The sequence below is a fragment of the Lampetra planeri genome, unplaced genomic scaffold (assembly GCF_965212315.1).
Source record: "Lampetra planeri unplaced genomic scaffold, kcLamPlan1.2.h2 scaffold_1202, whole genome shotgun sequence".
Taxonomy (NCBI): Eukaryota; Metazoa; Chordata; class Hyperoartia; order Petromyzontiformes; family Petromyzontidae; genus Lampetra; species Lampetra planeri.
Genome location: NW_027613917.1, coordinates 3,377 through 22,675, shown reverse-complemented (window position 1 = coordinate 22,675; position 19,299 = coordinate 3,377). Strand labels below are relative to the sequence as shown.

Below are 19,299 nucleotides of genomic sequence, written 5' to 3'. Positions count from 1 at the left end.
GTGACCAAGAGAATAGCCAGTGGCAGTGATGTGAGGGTCACACTGGACGACAGCTTACTCTTCACCAGGAGGCAAAGGACATACAGGTATGCAGATGGCAGTGGCAGCCTTGGGGTGGCTGGTAATACAAATCATGGCCTCCTTTAAGCACAGATAAACACTCACTCACTAGACCACCATTTGAAAACGTTTTTTTTTTTTTAAACATACAATAGGCTGAGGCCCAAAGAATCTTACCAACGTGGCAACAGAGTTAAAACGCATTCCAAATATTATTATCGTCTCTTTTTTTCTTGTAATTTCTCTTAACAACACAACACAGGAGGTTGAAACTGGCATGCTCAAAATTGGCTGAGACCATCTTACATGTGCAGTCAGCAGTAGAAACCTGAAAGAGGAAATAAGTCCAATCGAGATTTGCTGCATTGCTGAGATGATCCAGTCATTTGACTCATGACACTGGAGTTGTTTTTTTTGTTGTTGTTTTGTTAGTTTGTTTTTTTAGAAATAAGGGAAAAAAATAGAAATCCACATAGCATATAGGTATAACACCTTTCTGGTGTTAAATAATCCCTTGTGATGCCTGAAGGATTTTGACAATATTTATAGTTCAAAAACTGCCATACAGGATTAAGAACACCTGAATATTCTGGATCTTAGCTTGAATTCAGTCAGTGCTGCTAAAGATGATGTCTTTGAGAGAGGGCATAGCAGACATGTAAACACTCAAAAGAAAGCTCCATCCTTCAATCACCAGGCCCTGTGCCATGCAAGGATTTTTCTTTCATACTTCTTTTCATACTTAATGATTTTTTTTCAGTTTAGGATGTTCTTTCTGGTCCCCTGTTCATCCCTCTCTGCACCTCTTCATGGTCTCCTCTCAACTCTTCAGGTCTTTGAGTGATGCCTCTTTGTGATGTCCATCCACACAAGGAAACATCCACATGTTTGCAGCCCATTACATTTCACCGCATGTTTTTCTCCATCAGATGGACATCCTGATTTAAGATAAGAGCATGTGCACGTTAAATTGCATGGTTGCTGTAGCTGATGTATGTTTGCTTTGTTGGGAAACCTGAAAGAGAACAAACAGAGAAGACAGAATCCGTTAGTGAGTGGAGGTGCACTTCTTCAACAAATATTTGTTGCGTTTTCCACGTGTGTGAGATTAAGTCTGCATAGTCATCATACATTACCTATCAATAGTTTGCCTGACATATACATGGAATAATCTACAACGGAAAAAGGTGTTAGCTGAGCCAATTGCCCCCGGTCAAGTATCAGGCCTCAGCATTCCGTCTGTCTACCCAAAACATGTTAGCTGATTCGCTGAGGTGGAGCAGATAAATCCTGACATATCACCAGCAGATCTGCACAGTTTGTCGAGCTGCACCAGACAAGAATTTTTCAATTTCGTCAAGCGATATATCCGTGCTGCCGATGACAATGACAGATGGTGTTTATTCACATAGTCATGCATATTACCGCCCCTGTAAAAAAAAAAAAAAAAAAAATCCTATCAGGGTAAATGGAAAATTGCTGCTGGCTATCAATTCTGTGTCTTTGCTCTCTTGTTGCTCATTGTAGGAAAAGGCCTTATTAACCTGCAACTGAGACTCAAGCGAAAGAGAAATGAATGCTGCACTGTGCTTACATGAAACCATCCTGATCCTCAGCAGTCATTACCACAGTTACCACAGTGCATTGTCATTGTCACTTCTGTGTCAAAAGTACCCACAACATCAGCACTTTTAGACTTCGCTTTGGGAAACATTTTTCACATGCCAATGTGCTTATAATGTGTAACAACAATGTGCGTTTTTCATTCAGGCCATCTGGAGGGAATTCATCTCAGGTTGACTGATGTCACCCCCCCACCACTACCACCACCACCACCACCCCCCGCTCCTCAAGGTAAGGTGGGGATGAATATTTTGGACCTGATCCTTTGAGCCATTTGCACTGCTGCAAGTGGTGATCTAATTGTGTTGCATCTTGCTACTGCTAGAACAATGACAAGTACATTCATGAGTGAAATTAGACGGCAGCACATCTGTTTGCATATTTATAGTGTGTTTATACAATGGCGATGGCAGTAGCTCAGGAGTGTTTGTTTCCTCCCTCATCAAGATGTAATCGCAGTCACATTTTCCCAGAACCCAACAAAGGCTCTTCAGATTGAAAGTTGAACCCAACAAGGGTCTCTCTGTACACCAAAGTCAAAATATCCTCATCATTCCCGTTAACAAGGTAAAATCTGCAAAATAAAAACATTAGGGTCATAAATTCAAAATGAGGCTTAGCTCTCTCGGATTCGAGTCAGGTACCAAGGTTTAGTACCACCTGGCATAGGACCCATGTCACTGAGCTGCTGAATATTGACTTTTGATGCTCCAAGATATAAGGGACCAGTTAGCTTTGCTCATCAGTAAAAGGCTGAAAGATTAGTAATCATAAGTGTAAATACCTTAAATGAAATTATCTGTAAAAATGGGTGGAACACATGAAACATCTGACAAAGAGTGATGCACCTTGTGCAGGAGTTCTGGCATCTCTGGCCTCAGTGATGATGGAATGATTGACAATCATGATGACTATGACGATAGCCTTTGTTCAGTAAAGTCACATTGTTTTCAGAATTCTGGTCAGATTTTCAGTCAAACACGTCATGTCCAAACATCCTTCACCAGCAGAGAGAAACATGCTTCCCTGCACATGACAGTAGAAGTCTCACTAGCATTTGTAAGTGAACATTTTTGAAATACTGTATAAAAGAACAGTTGCCATTAAATTCACTGCAAGAATAAAGAAAATCAGGTTTGTTATCTTAAAAATAAAGCACTCAAAGACAAAAAATTCAGAAATAGATGACTGTAAGACAGGCATCAAATCCTGTGATGCTTCCATCTGACTTGCAACAATTTTCGTTTCCTCCTACTATAACTAACAATGGCAGTGAATGTACCAGATTCAGTGAAGCATTAAATAATGTGCTACATGTCCAGTAATGAGAGATAGTGTTTAAGTCTGTGTTGTACCTCCGCACCAATTCTTTTGATTTAAAAAGCAAAGGACAGACAAGCTCCAAGGTATTAACACATTTAGCAGGTTCTTGGACAAATATTCTCCTTCAGGTTCTTACTCTGCGTTTCGAGGCTTTCACACAGCTCGGTCTTGGCTTCTCCATTGGGTCTGAGTCCGGCCTTGGGGTTGAATTTGTTGGACATGGTTGCAGCGGTAACCACAGCTTTGAGGCTGCGTGTGCGTTTGGGCACATTCTGCTCAGGGTGGAAGAGAACCACGTAGACCTTGGGCATGTAGAGCAATCCCAGGGAAACAGAGGCGCTTAGACTAACAGAGATGGTCAGCGTGGTTGTTTGGATGTACATCTGCAAAAAGTAAATACACACGTAAGAAACAAGCAGAAACAGCTGTACATATATAAAGACTGTGTACATTACGGGTAATGTGAAAACCAGGTAATATGCAAATGACACGGATTATTTGCACATAACCCAAACACACAGGTGTCTGCAAACAACCGGTCCTTGCGGGTGTATGGGTTAGGGTTAGGACAAGGCTTAGTGCTAGCTAACGGATTGTTAGCACATAATATTGAAGTAATTTGCATATTATTTGTTTTTTCACATTACCTATAACATATATATATATAGGCAGTGGCCTGTACTGAACAAATGACAACTGCTGTGTATGATTTTAATTATCCAAGCTGTTGTTAGTAGTTTCTACTACGACTAACAAAAGATGCAAAACAATTAAAAGTGATGAACTATGATTCCTCATCTACTCTTACAACGCTTGAGTTTAATCAGCCAAAACTGACATGTTTGTTTAATGTAATATATATGGCTACACACACACACACACACACACACACACACACACAACCATATCACAGATTTAATAATACCAAGCAGGTCCTTAAAAGCGAAAAAAAAAGAAGCAAGCTCATGAAAATGTTCCGCTTGGTCAGATCATCCAAATCAAAGGGGAGGTTACCGCCTAACTCATTTTATTTCAATTCTTTACAAAGCAGCTTCCACAGTCATGCACTGTGATGCAGCAGATCAGAAGGACTGCAGCCATTTTAGCAACAGTACTCCCTGAATCCATGAGCAAAAATAATACATACTATACAATAATATATACAATAAATACATAACCAGATGTATAAATGATAGAGATGATCATATTGAAGGAAACATGTCATCCTGGTCTCACAACAGGATCAAGGAGCCTTGTCTTATAGCCCGACCATCTCCTAGTGTGGAGCCAAGCCTGCAGTGGGCTGCAGCACAGACGTTCAAAGATATTAAAGATACCTTACACTGAGACAGGTACTTACTATGTATATACCTGGCAATGAAGCAGATTCTGACTCTGATTCTGATTTCATCTACTGCCCCACTGACTGACCAGCCAACAGATCTCTTCTTCTTTTCAAAGCAGAGCAACAGCGGCATTTAACTCCCTAAATGAGTGAATCATATTCTTTCTTTTTTATATTGTTTTATGTTTCCCTCCATGTAGTTTTTGACCCCGTATAGGTACATATTCTCTCAGGAGATTACGGTACCACACAGGAATGCAGAAAGAATGGATGTATGGTAGTGAAACAGCAGTGATCAGTGACCAGCGTTGGGCTTTGTAGCCTCGGGGATAGACCGTTGAACTCAAGCTGTTAGTCAGATAAACATAATGTTCCCTATTCCAACCAGACATGGCAACCTTCAAAGCTTCCCATGTGGTCACTGATGTTTGAAGCCTTCTAAATCAGATTAAAAAAAAAACAACTCTCAGCCTGAACCTGTGTGGTCCAGGTTTTATTTATCATCTAGGAAGCCACATAACCGAATTATTTCTAAACTAATCTGTAGAGTTATTGCTCTTCCTGTGAACCAAACGTTCTCATAGTACAATTACACATTAAGTCAATATATAATACAAATGAATTATTGTTTTATTTGAATTCAATTCGATTCTTGTGTAATTGTTCTCTAGACAGCATCAGTCTCCGACTAGATAAAAAGACGTCATGGTTCATGTTGCTGCGCCTGCTTACAAATGAAGTCCAGTTTTCAGCGTCAACCAACGACATTGTTCAGCTCCATAATGTGTCTCTGGCTGATTGCGGCGCACCTGAGCATGCACACTGGAGCTCATAAAATCAAGTTGCTGTAAATCTCATGCACTTTTCATGACAGCGCCATCAGCAGATCTCGCCTGAGGCCAAACACAACAGAGTGGAAGCCGACCACTTCGGTATTCATGTTGTGAGGAAAACAATGGGGATCAATAGGTTTATGGGATAAGATGAAGTTTTGGAAACCATTATGAGTACCGACTGAGAGTGAAACATGTAAACAAATGCTATTTTCAGCCGAGGACACGAGGGAGCCTCTGCGCCGGTCGGCAAAATATCAAATTCATTTAATACTGCATAGTTTTTCTTTCAGCTATTGTTTTGCAGTGTCGATGGAAACGTTAAGCAGAGGGGACTGTTGCGTGAAAAGTCACTATAAATGCACTCCAATTAAGCTAATAAACAAACAAAAGCCTGGGGGGATGGAGTAATAGAGCTGCACGGAAGAATGTAATTTATAAAGATCACAGTTATTTGGCGTTGATTAGCTTAACAGCCCGTTCACCCATTATTGGAGCACCCAGAGGTCACTGGCCAAGACCTGGAGGGCTTTCTGCTTTGGGTCTAATGAACACAATGATTCTCTGAAGTCCAAGATGTTGCTCAGCTCTTTTTTTTGCTACAACATCAACCTTAATTATTGGACCTGTGAGACATTAATTATAATACGGATCTCAGACAAAGAATGAAATTGAAAGAAACTGACACAGCTTTCGATACATGCACTGTTTTCAAGAGCTTTTAATGTATATTATTATTATTATTATTATTATTATTATTATTATTATTATTATTATTATTATTATTATTATATTTTGTTATACAAAATATTTTAGATCAAGTCAAACCTGGTGTGGTGAAATGTAAAATAAAACAGCTTCACAAAGTCTGAATTTCATATTATGTTAATTATTTTTCCACAAAAAGTATCTACTCATAGTGAATTTAATTGAAATAATAAGTGAATACACACTTAATTTCATCACACATCTCTTATTTTGTTCTTGTACATTGTGGGTGCTATAAACAGCTGTGGTCACACACAACGGTTTGTGTTGTTGGAGGATCTCACTGGATGTCCTTGACGGGGTTTAGTTCTGAATTAAAAAAAAACAGCTAAAACGGTGCCTGTGCATCTCTGTAGCTTCCATTGGCGCATCTAATACAAATATCTGCATATGATTGGGGGGGGGGGCGGGCATCAGGCCTGCTCATCTTCCTGTCTGTCTGTTTCTGATAACTTTTCCTCACAACTCACAGTCTTAGCACTCAGACATTTTATGCACATTGTGTCTGCACTCTTTGAACTTGTTGTCTCATGAGTGCACTAACATCTGTTCTTTTTATCCATTGTGGACTTGACAGTATCAGTGAGATAGAAACATCACAAAGAAATATACAACCACTCAATCTATCAGTCCATTCATGCACAATAATGGCAGGACCTGTTTGTGTGGGCTGATTGAATTTGAACTGAGCCTTTTGTACTGAAGCCTCATTTCGCTGCAAGCTATTGTCTATTGCCTCTCCTCTGCCATGTCGCTGTGAGACAGCCTCTGATTTAGGCTGTTTCTCCAGGTAAGCAGGTGTCACATCTCTTCCTGCAGCTAGTATAAAGCACGCTCCATAGATAGACCAGATGTCCCTATTTCAATGGTGGAGAAAGCCTCCCATGTTATTTGTTACAGTTATCCTGGCACCAGATGACAAATAGATGACAAATAAATGAGTGAATGTGAAGCTGAGCCTTGGTGATGAGCACATAGACAGCGAGATAAGTGAATCAAGACCCGGAGGAAGTGGAGCATTTAATTGCCCTGAAAGACTTGTCAGCGTGGGCTGTAAGGCTTTGTGAGGCCTGTCATATACAGTACGCTGATTATAAGGTATGTTTGCTCTGGCATGTCAATTCCTTAAATAACATCATTGTTATGTAACAGCTCAGAGAATCAGTCACAAGTTTTGTTAACCTGGCATATTACTGCACAAAACTTTGTTGGACAGCAAAGTAACTTGCTGTAAGGTGTGAATGAATCGAAATATATGAGATACATTTTCCAACATTGGTTTCATATTAAATATGACTCTAACATCTAGAATGAGAGAAGAAAAAAATGATCAGTGGAAAAACATATTTATCATCCCATTTCATGTTTTATATTAAAATGGTTGAGAGCAGAGGCAGAACTCTTCTATTTTCCAGCTACTGTCTGTACGGTTTTCTACTAGAAATAATTAGAATCACTGGGACAGGATATCCTTCATTAAACCTGAATGGAAGATGTTCTTCAGGAGCTGTAAATCAAATCAGACTTTTGGAAGAAGCGAAGAAAAAGAAGGCCCCTATTCACCCTTTAAAGCTTTCTTTTACTTCTCGCATTCAAAGCCACATTATGAAATGGATTACCTCATCCTCCGAAAAGATGTTCAATTCCCCTGTGATGTTCTCAGTCCCTTTCATCTTCAGAGCAAAGACTCATGAGTATCCACTGTAGCTGTTGACATGCGACCTCAGATGTGTAACATTCTCATTAAAAACACCATGTGAGTTTTACACTCGATCGTTTTTCTGGACTGTGTACGGTGATCAGGATGTATTGTGATGATATCAAATTGGGATGTTGAGGTCTAACTGCTAGTGGACGTGTTGTGAATGAGAATTCACTAAGGCTGTATTGTCTTCACCTGAACATGTCTTAACTTTCTGTTCACATATGTCGGTATTGATATAATTCAACTGGCTGAAGTCATATCCAGATTTTCTCTAGTGCTGTGCACTGTCAAAATTATTTTACAACGCTGAGCATCACACATTTCACACACTGTGTCTCTCAAGAACGTTTTTGTACAAGGGTAACTATCACAGCCAGTTCTGCAGGCCAGTATTTTGACGCATTGTTTTGTGAAATCCCAACGGATTGGAGGTAAGGATTAATTTGTTGCATCTGTCAGATGCAACGCTGGCACTGCTGATAGTTTTCCCTCATCACTGTCCTCTTGTGTAGCCACTGAGCTCCTCTTGTTCCCCTGCCAACAGACCTCTTTCAACCGAATCTACACATTTTTACCGTGTCATTGTTGTACCCCTTTGGCTTTGGACCCAGACTGCCTCCTCTGAATGAGTTCCAAACACAGCCTTGACTTCCTTTTCCCTTTTGGATCCTTCCTGACCTGAATCACATCCAGTGGGAGCATTGGATGTCCACGGTTCATGAGGTCAGGCACATTGATTTGACATGGGCATATGAGTGTGAGCTGCATTTGTGTAAACAGCTTTTGTTCCACTAATGTCTCATGGCACCCCACCACCACATACTGTATATTTGAGTTACAGACTTATGTGCTGACTGCAGAGTTATGAGAGAATTACAGAACTGTCCAGGGTTTGTAGATGGTGACTATACAAATCTCTGTGACATCTATGTGTAGTTGATTTATCTTCATTCTTAAATATATTCTTTATCCAAAATAACACCATCGTTAAATGTGACTGTCATCATTAAACAACCCGCATTGTCAAATAATATAGTCAGAGTTTCTAAAAATGTGTGTATTCATGTTTACACTGTCCACGTGCAGATGAATAGGGATTCGAGAAATGGAAATGATGTAAAGATGTTTGTTACCCTTTCAAACAATTATAATTTACATTAAAACAACAGAGAAGTCTTACCTTTTCTGTGGACTGTGAGGTGCCAAAGAAGATCGGGATGAACGCAAGCCAAATGATACAAGTGGTGTACATTGTAAAACCAATGGGTTTGGCCTCATTGAAGGTCTCCGGTACCCCTCTGGTTTTGATGGCATAGACTGTACAGGTGACCATTAGCAGCATGCTGTAGCCTAGCAGGCAGATCAAAGACAGGTCCGAGATGTCACACTTAAGCACGCCACGAGCAAGCACTGGGTTGGACGTCCTCTGATCCTCATAGTCGATAATGGCCTTGGAGGGATCCACCCCAAACCAGATGCACACTCCGAGCAGCTGCACTGACGCCAGGGTGAAGGTGATGACCAGCTGGGAGGCTGGAGAGATAAATCGGGGTGCACTCACAGACATTGTACCCTGCTCAAAGATTCGGTAAATGCGATTGGTTTTGGTGAGCAGGGCAGCATAACTGATGCTCATGCCGAGACCCAAGAAGATCCTCCGGAGGGAGCAGATTCCTACGTCAGGGGTGGAAATCATCAGGAAAGTTGTGGCGTAACAGAGGAAGATGCCAGTTAACAGTACGTAGCTAAGCTCTCGACCTGATGCCTTCACGATGGGAGTGTCATTGTAACGGACGAAGGTAACCACCACTAGTAGTGTGGCCATGATGCCGACAACAGCGATAAGCACTGGGATTACTGCCCACGGTGAACTCCACTCCAGTTTGACAATGGGGATTGGAACACAGCCAGTATGATTCTCGTTGGGACGCAAATCAAAGCGACACATCTTGCACGTGTAAGTGTCCGCCTGGTACTGATAGCCATCACATCTCTCACAGTGCCAACAGCAAGGGATCCCCTTCACAGTCTCTTGCGCTCTCCAGGCTGACAGGGCTGGCTACAGATTGAGGCGGGAATCTGACGCACAGCGCCAGGCCACTGCATGGAACGAACCTGTGAGGGAGACAGCAGACGGACACGGAGACACTGAGCGAGACCAAGAGAGAAGAGGACAGCGTAGACAGCTTTCCTTTTTCTGTAAAATGGCCACCATGTGACACTTTATTGATTCAAAAAGATGAGTTGGGCCGCCGAGGCTCAAGGACAATCTGAAAGGTGATTTCCTGCAGTTCACAGTATAAAGTCGGGGTCAAATTCAGCCTTCTTTTTAAGATCTGGCAGAATTTTTCAGTGGAAGGTCATATTATCTGGGTCAAGGCCAAGGCACTCTTGGGGCTAGATAGTGTATTCGTTACACTGCAGGAACCTGCAGGAGGTTTTTTTTTTTTTTTCCCCCTTCATTTCTTGGATAATAGTTGTGTCAAAAATCAATACTGCATCATCTCTGATCAGAGAAACACATCATAAATGCGCTTTTAGTATTACTGTTCTTTGAAGCCTCCACTTGTACAAGCATACTGGTAGAGATAAATTACATCTGTCATCCTGAGAGAGCCTCTGTTGTAATGGTTTGTTCGCATTTGAATTCAATTGTGGCTGTTCAAAGCCGGTACATTTGTCTCTAAATGTGCATTTAATTAACAAAACAAAGCAGGCTAATTAAATAAGGATGACTTTAGAGTCCAAACTGGAACACTTCACAGTGGGTACCCACAACCAGCTTCACTTTTTTCTTGTCCCCAGCACACATTGTGATAGAGGTAAAGAAGAAAAAGCTCCTCTCAAGCTGCTTCATATGTTCAATGGTAATCGCTTTTGCCTGCCCAGAGCCTCTTCTTCATGTTGTCAAAACATAATTTGTTTGGTTCCTTTATGTAATTTGCTATAATATTGTTGCTGCTTCATCACACCCTCCCTGCCCACAGTATTGTTGGTGGAACTTAGTGGAGAGATGGTGTGAAATATGTCTGTCCTTCAGCTCCTGTGGTTTTCTTTTCATCACCATCTACCCTATTAATCATTTAGAGCACCCTGTGGATGTTTACACCTTTAAAGATGATATTATCAGCCGCAGAGCTTGAAAAAGTATATTTCCAAGAAGGATTTTTATTGCACTGACAAACATACCCTTTGTGGGTTGGGTGTTTTAACTCCTCATGTGTGGGAATGTGTGGATTTGGAATTGAGCGCTTACATTAAGATGAAGTTGATCTGTCCAGTGGCCGATGATTTTGTACTCAGCTGTGCCGTTGCGAATCTGATATTGGTAGATCTCGTAGCGCCCAGGGGCATCCCCATTTTCATTGAAGAGCACTGGGTTGCCAGCTATGCCTAGATAACAGAATAATCACACATGTATTGGGTTATTTACAATATCTTGTCATTACCAATATTATCATAGAGATTCTGGTACAGTGAAAAAGGAAACAATTTCAAATCTGGTTCATAGCTTTTCTTTTAAACTCTTTACTCTTCACATTTTATCCATGTGATAAAAATCTCATGTTTCAAGGCATGTCTTACTGTATAAAGAAAGCCCTCCAGAGTTTATTCTATAATCTATACCCATGGAAACCAGATTGGCCCACTTGGCAGCCCCTACACCTTTTACTCATGACAGTAGAAAGGTTATCTTCTCAAGGAGCAAACAAACATTTGCTGTTTCCATCAACGTTCACACACGAATGTTTATGAAATTTTACTGTAAGCATGTATGGATGATTATTAAAATACCATTCGGATCCTGGTTATGAACTTAAGTACAAACATGGCCAACTGCTGTAGATGCTTTTCTCCTTCTCCTCTTTGTTTAAAGACTGGATGATGTGACAGTCTAATCCACATCTTGATGAGTCAGTCTTCTGGATTATGGCATTAAAGCTTTTCTTAACCCTGCTTCTGTAACAATGCCGCCCACATCACAAAGCAGTCAGTGATCACGGGGGGATTACTATATGAAGCAGAGAGGAATTATGGTTGTATGTGTACAAACACAAGCATATTGGCTCTGTCATATTTTCTGCCACGGATTCTAATCAGGCTCGAAGAGGAAGTTGTGTGCTCACATGAACACGGCTGTCATTGAACAAGAGTAATGGACCAGATACAGTTCTGTCTAAGAGCTTTAGGTAAAACGTGCATTGGCTGTGACTTACTGTATGGAAACAGATCAGATTAGATCAGAACCTCTTCAGGGTCAACTGAAAGTTCCATTGCCTCACTGATCTCCCACCATGCCTCTGTGACTGGAAAAGTGATGTTTCACTTGACCTGCTGGTAGCTATCCCACTAGCCAACCATGCCCTCTAAAAATCCTTCTTCAACCTGATGGCACTGCTCACCCCCGGTGTCCACCAGCAAGTTCAAGGACAAAAAATGGACCACTTGACCCTTGTTTGTTTGGCCTTGCAGGGTCTATCTGGCATCCTACCCCACCATCTGATCCAACTTACTACCAGGTGGTGGTCAGAGTGTTAACAACATATCAGCTGATATTACAATTATGTTGATCATTGACCAGCTGAGGATGTCCTGGTGCCATGTGTCCGGGTAAACACCCATATGTCTGAACATGGTGTTAATTGAGATCTCCAGCTACTGAACACTAACTCAGGAAAAATCTAACGCACACAAAAAGCTGGGAAGCAATGAGTAAGCCCACATCTGCCCTCCGAGGACAGCATGCCCATGATTCAAACCTCAAATTCAACAATTTTTAGTCCTGGTCTTTGAATGCTTCTGTAGCCAGCTACTATACCCTCGCACGGGTGCTTGCCTCTCTGATCTTTGGGGATGATATGCTAAGTGCTAATGGCCTTGTCGAGCAGTGGAAAATTATGGTTCTTGGATTTGGGAGGAGTTGTCCCAAGTGGAGGATTTTAAATGTCATCTTTGTTTTGTTTCACTCTGTAATTTGTAATTTGCATCACTTCAAGTACATTTTGTCAGTGTGGGTTAGTCCCGCATGTGGTGTTTTACTTTCACATTCTGAATTCAGTGTGATATTTTGAGAATTGACCAGATGCTATGTGCTGTAATGTGTTGAACCTCTGGACTGTACAATGTGCTCTGTGAAACAGACCCGATGCTTATCCACAGGGTTGCTTCTGGGACTCTTCAGAAATGCACCACAGCACTGCCTGTGCGACCATACTCATTGACCAAAGGGCTACAAACATCAGCAGAGCTGTTTCCAATGTTACCCTGTCAATTCTTTGTCTCCGTCTTCTTCTTCTTCTTTTGTGTTTTTTTTGGGGTGTTGGTGCCACCCGGTCCTCCGAGCAAAACACAGTGCTCTGTTTAAAAGAATCAAAATGCCACCTCACAGATTTTTTTGGTAATGTGTTACTTGAGTGACTGGAAGCATCATTTCAGCTCTAGTCTATATTTCTTCGGAACCCTCACCTAAGGTCACAAGCTGCAGGTAATAAACCAAAGGATGAACCATAGGCATCGGCTCAGCCTCAGATATATTGACAGAAGCTCAAAGTAGTGAGGAGTTGCCACTACTCCTTCGGCATTGAGAGGAGTCAGTTGTGGTGGTGAGTGTATCAGCAGACACCCTCACTGGGGAGGTCTTTTGTGCGGCAGACCCAGGTTCCAGAGGAGTGTCTGGGCTTCTCTACTGATTCAGGTTATGGACCCTGATAAGGGTATGAAAATGAAACAGCTTTAGGTCTGAAAAGCCCAAACAGCACAATTCGATGCACAGGGTCATAGAAGCAGTTAGTCAGTGCTTTATGAGGTTGTTAAGGGAGTCAGTCGAAGATCAGAGCCTGTGAATTGGAAACTGGCCACATCTTGCTGATGTTTTGTCACTTTGTGTGCCAAAGAAATGCTCACATCACTGACCCCTCCTGAGAGCTATGGTTCTCTGTCTGCAGAGGTGCAGCAGACACCTTCACTGCTCGGTGCTGGAGTGGATAAGACTGCGGCTGAACTGAGCGATCCTGTTCTTCTTTATTCTTCTTCTCTTGCAGCTTGACCCTGACTGCTCATCATCGCACACTGTCTGGGTTTTCTCACAACACCTAACATATACAATAATTCCTCTCAATGCAAGTGAAACCTTTTTTCCCACATCAGAAGATATCAGATGGCATCATGAGCACACAGAGAACCCTTTCTATGATGGAATAAAATTAGAACTGTTCATCTACAAAGGTAACAGTAACGGTCTGGGGGGAATCCCCACCTGTGGTCCCTCTTCTAATGGCAGTTGTGTGTTGTATTAATTAAGCCCGAGAACAGCGGCGCATTCAGGGACAGTGCGGTCAATGTTTGAGTTGCACATGAGGAATTAGACCTGCCATGTGGCACAACTGCTTGTCTAACCAGTCTGCTGACTAGTCAGGGCCATAATGAGTTCCGGCGAGGCCTCTACCACTGCTTCAGTGTGCTCGACACTCCTGTGACCAGGTGCCCTGAGGTTACACATGTTTACCAAAGGACTGTTTGTTCATCACACACAAAGAGCACTGGGGTTAATGAACTGCTGATAATTCAGTGTAATATTTAATGAGTCCCCCCCCAATCAGTCCACTACTGACACACACTTAAAAATTACTGAATATGATCATTAATCAACATGTGCTTGTTCTGCTCAGATGCACAACAGGGACACCTTGGCAAATGGAAGCACAGCTTGCTGCCCTCTACACCAATCATTAACTCGTAATGACCTGTGCACAGGCAAGTCATGCTGAATTAAACACACATCCACTCTTGAAATGTCTCTCCCGCCCCATCACATGTGACTTAATTACTGAGTTATTGTTTATAAGCCTTTAATTGCCAGTGTTCTTTCTAAATTACCCATAACACCTGAGGGGTTTAGAGCTACAATTAGCGATAATAGTGAGTAATATTTTGTTTAAAATGATCTCGTGAAAATCATGAGTGAAAGCTTCAGTTGGCTGTGGCCATCTAAACAAATCCAATGAAATGATCAAAAAGAGCGAGCTTGAAAGAGTCATACACAGCAAATAAAGGTGCTAAGATTAGGCTGAACAACAGAGAAGTTCATTTCCAATAATGAAGGAGCTACAATTTAAAATACATTGGTGTGACAAACATGATAGAGAACATATAGCAGGATAGCATAGGAGTGAAAATATCCCCCTCAAGAAAGCCCTTTGTCAGATGATGTTTCATCTTTTCTTAAAGGTTATCTGTCATCAGCGGGCTTAGTATGTCCCCCGTTGAGACCCCTGACAGTCTACCAGATTATCATAGATAATAGTTTTGTGAGAATGCCAGAAGCATGGCCACATCACTGTGAGCCTCCAATTTCTGCACTCTGTTTTGAAGAAGCTCATTGACATTTGATCTTTATCAACTGTGCTCCATTATGGTGTGCAATTGAATACAAGCCATGGATATGGTCACAGTGGACCTGGCTGTGTAGCTTTTCTGAGGATGAAATGACATTATTTTTAGCAAAAATCCACTAGGACTGCTGAGAATTAACAGAAATGTAACAATAGATTTTCACAGGCTTAGTCTCAAGAAATAATCTTGATAAAATAATAATAATATAAAAAACAACCTTACTTTTCCATTGATATCTGATACTGCTTTTTGTTTGTAAGAGAACAGGAAATAAATCTCCATGAGTTGATGTGTGAAAGCATCATACAAATATTATAATGCAGAGATGCAGAGACTTTGTCATCAAATATACTCGTTCAGCAGTTGTTGTTTTTTTATTATTTAATCTGTACATGTTTGTTATATCCTGTGTGCTGATGCAATTAGATGGAGCGTAACCGTGAGGCAACTCTTCTGGATATTGTTGTAACATACTGTACATTATTATTTACATTTAAAAAAAAAAAAAAAAAACAGCTCAAGACCAACTGCACTGCAGTTTCATGCTCCAGCTCTTTATTCCAGTTTTATAATGCGGATGTTTTTTTTTGTTTTTTTTCCCAATGTTGAACATTACTATTATAGTTTGCTAGTAGAATGATTTTCCATCAACTGTACCACATTAATGTTGTATTATTGTTGCTACACCAAAACCCAATATAGTCCTTCATGGATGGATTGTCAGTCCAGAGAATTAACTCTTTAAAAACAAAGGCACAGACTGAAACATATGTAATTTATTGAGTCAACACTCATGATGACCTGTTTCCTTCACCCTTCTTTCAGCTTTGCTACCAGTCTGTCAAAATCTGGCAGAATGTGTAACTGTCGTTCAGGAACCATGTATTATACATACACAGAATATACCTCACTCTTTGTGTAATATGCAATGTCTACAAACACGTGCACTCAGAATGAGCTCGGCACATTGTTTCTCACAGTGTCCAACAGTGTTGCACAGTTCTTCAGTTGGGTTTCACAGCTACTATTAGTGTGCTGTCTGAAACGATTCCCTGCCCGACAGAAGTCTCCTTACTTAATGACTGCTTTAACTCGGAACTGTGTGCTAAGCAGAGATGATTCCAGCTAGCTGGCCATACAGCTGCCAAGTGACTAACAGCTCGTGGACAGAACGTGTTTTGTCCTGTCAATATACAAAGACGGATTGACGTACTGAACTCAGTAACCATGAAAACTGGGCAGCCAACACGCACCAGACGGACACGAAACAAGTGATCACTACAGCTTTATATTACAGCTTCATGTCTGTAACAGCATGTGACAGAACTGAACTATATAAGGGAATAAACAAGCATATGGATGTTTTTGTTTCTATTTTGATGGCATGTATTATTACTATTATAATTTAACCTACATGTACAGAGTTGGGGAGGTTACTATGGAAGTGTAATTGGTTACAATTGCAAGATTCACTGGTTAAAATGTAATTGTAGTATAACTGCTTCAATAACGTTATCAAACACATTTTTTTATTAAACATAGGCACTAGGTTTTTGTAATCATGCATTTTTACTTTTTTCTTCTCTTAACTAGCTATGTACACACCTGAGGAAATATGAGGACACCCCCCCCCCCCATTTAACCATCTTACAAAACCCAAATCATTTAAAAAAACTTTTTTTTTTTACTTTTTTGTTTAACCATCCTAGTAATTCAAAATGGTAGTACGCAAACAAAGGCTAACTCAGTCAGTATGCCAAAAGTTCTGGGATGATATCGTGATCGTATGGTGTACATATAGTTCCCACAATGCAACACTGTAATTAAATTATGACGATGACTGATTTAATATCCATGCTCCCTTTCTACTACTCCTTCACCGAGAGCATCTCCACATTTTCCATTAATGCTGCTTCCACTTCGTCAGCCTCCAGAACAGAAACCGCCTGGAGAGTATGACTAAAATCTGCTCTAAGATCACTGGACTTCCAACAACACCACCTTTCCACCATCTGTGAACATCAAACAATCCGTTGGCCAACAAGATCATGCAGGACCCCTCATACATACGTCATCATCCCGGGGGGAAGAGAGTGATCCAAGGAAATTAAAGTCATTACAAAAGTCCGTAAATTTAATTTTTGGTGCAAAAACATTTCTTTTCAGAAATGAATTAAACTTTTAATTGACATTCTGCCAATGCAACAAGTAGCTATTAGAATGAAAAATGAACTCAAAGAGCAGGAGCTGGAATTAATAATTTATCTGTACAAACACTGCATACTCAAGTCTCCATGAAAGAGCTGTAATTTTCTCATTGGCTTCCCTCTAAAACACCAGTGTCTCCCGAATGAAACTATGGATCGCTGGTCTTTGTGTGTGAAAGCAGTTAATAATTGATATGCGAGTCATTAATGTAAACGTGGCTGATAGCCGGGCAGAGTGGCTCCATGCAGGAGTGGAAACATATTCACTGAAGAAAGTATGTACTGTTTTTCTCTGGAAATACGAAGAAAATATCCTATTTTTGTTGTTGTGCTATTTTTACTGTCTGGTTGGACTGAAACCACATAACAAATACCTTTGTGATTAATTAGAAATAATTAGTGCTTCGTGTCTGTGTTAATAACAATCAGTGATGGACTCTGTGTACAATGACCAGATAGCACTGACTGCCAACAACAGTTGTGTGTTATCTTATTACATCGGCTGTGTGCTTTTGTTTGGTAGAGCTGGAAAACGTAAACCTGCTACCTGATTGCTTACTCACTGAGATGGATAGTGTGACCTGCGGACATTAAAACAGCTTGTGTTGGATGTGAATTGGAATGTTGGAATCAATCAGCTGTTGGTGTGCTCGTTCTGATTTTGACACAGTATACTTTATAACATACCCTTATGTTTCTACACATTCCTCAGGAGTGCATAATAGTCATTTTCCATTTTTCTGGCTCTTCCATATCCATTCATTGGATGGTCGCGGATAAGTGGACAGTGCAGGGTGAGATTTTGTGCTCTGTGAGATTCCTCCTTTGGACTTCCACATGTATACCGTGCTGACAACAGCTAATGTCTTGCTTTCCTGTCTTCATTTCATCCACCTTTCTATATTTAGATGAAGACGCCAGCTTAGGCTAGAATTTCCCTAAGAGGGTACTCTTACAGAGACTGTTAGAGGACTGCTGTCGCTTACAATGGAGTGATGGGATGCACAAGTCCTTTTTGCTCCCTCCAACATACATACATCTACCCCTGATTATTTACAAAAATCTGAGAACCAAGATGAGACAAAGGTGCAATTCTGTTTTCATGAAATAGGACTCACCTGCAAAGTTCAGGTGGCGTATGTGCTTGAGCAGGTGAGTGCCATTGATAGGATCCATTTTGGCACAGAGACCTATCTTCCCCGGGCAGAGCTCCTGGTGCATGTTGTGGAGGGCGTGAGCCATCGCATAGACAGCGTCGATAACAAACTGGACCTTTCCTTCCTGCTCGTAGTTTGAGTCCTTTCCTATCCGCTCCTGATCTGTAAGAAACACAGACATTATGCAAACACATCACAGCATGGGCGGCAGTTTAGTTTCAAATGTGGTGAGGACAGAGGTGCATTCGTACCCCCCTCCCAATTTCGACATTTTAGTAATTTCATCATTGAATGAGAGAGATGAACGCACATACCACGTTCTCCAGTTCATCATTGATCTGTCAGTTTAAACCACTGAAGAACCCCCCCTCCCAATATATCCCCACCCCCCCCCAGGGCATCCCTCTGAAATCTACGCCGATGCGTCGCCACCATTTAAACATATTTGTTCACACTTCACTCTGCTGTCATCACTTTGGAAAGCAGATCAGTCTGGACATGAAAGTCAGTACAAACCACTTGGACCTAGCTGCGTCTTCTAAATGGTGACGGTGGCGTCAGTCCAAAAGTACTAGAAGGAAATGCATTGCTCCTTAGTGAGTCTTATGTTGTGAGCACAGAATGGATCGTGCCTCTCACAATTAGCTGGAAGGTAAATATCTGGATAGCTGCTGAAGACCAAATCAATGCCAATATGTGGAGTGGAATGGTTTCTCCTCCGGGAAATCTCATCAGGTAAAAGAAAAATGTCTGGTCTGTCCAGAAGGACTACTTAGATTTCTCTGAGACATTAGGCCTTTGGCTAGACTTACTCTTTTACCCTGAGTGACATTTCCCAATTCACCTGACTAATATACGTATATACCTAGAGCAGTTTTAATGAATC

At 41.2% G+C, this 19,299-nt stretch overlaps 1 protein-coding gene across 1 annotated transcript; it reads right to left on the bottom strand.

Moving 5' to 3' along the window:
* Positions 1-1,025: 1,025 nt before the first annotated feature.
* On the bottom strand, positions 1,026-18,575 carry LOC144738875 (metabotropic glutamate receptor 4-like; the record flags this gene model as incomplete). The annotated part of the gene is given in 6 exon segments (XM_078621871.1): positions 1,026-1,075; positions 3,143-3,389; positions 8,838-9,688; positions 9,691-9,772; positions 10,914-11,050; positions 18,375-18,575. Coding segments are annotated over 6 exon segments (1,568 nt in total), but the record flags the coding sequence as incomplete, so codon positions are not given.
* Positions 18,576-19,299: the final 724 nt, after the last annotated feature.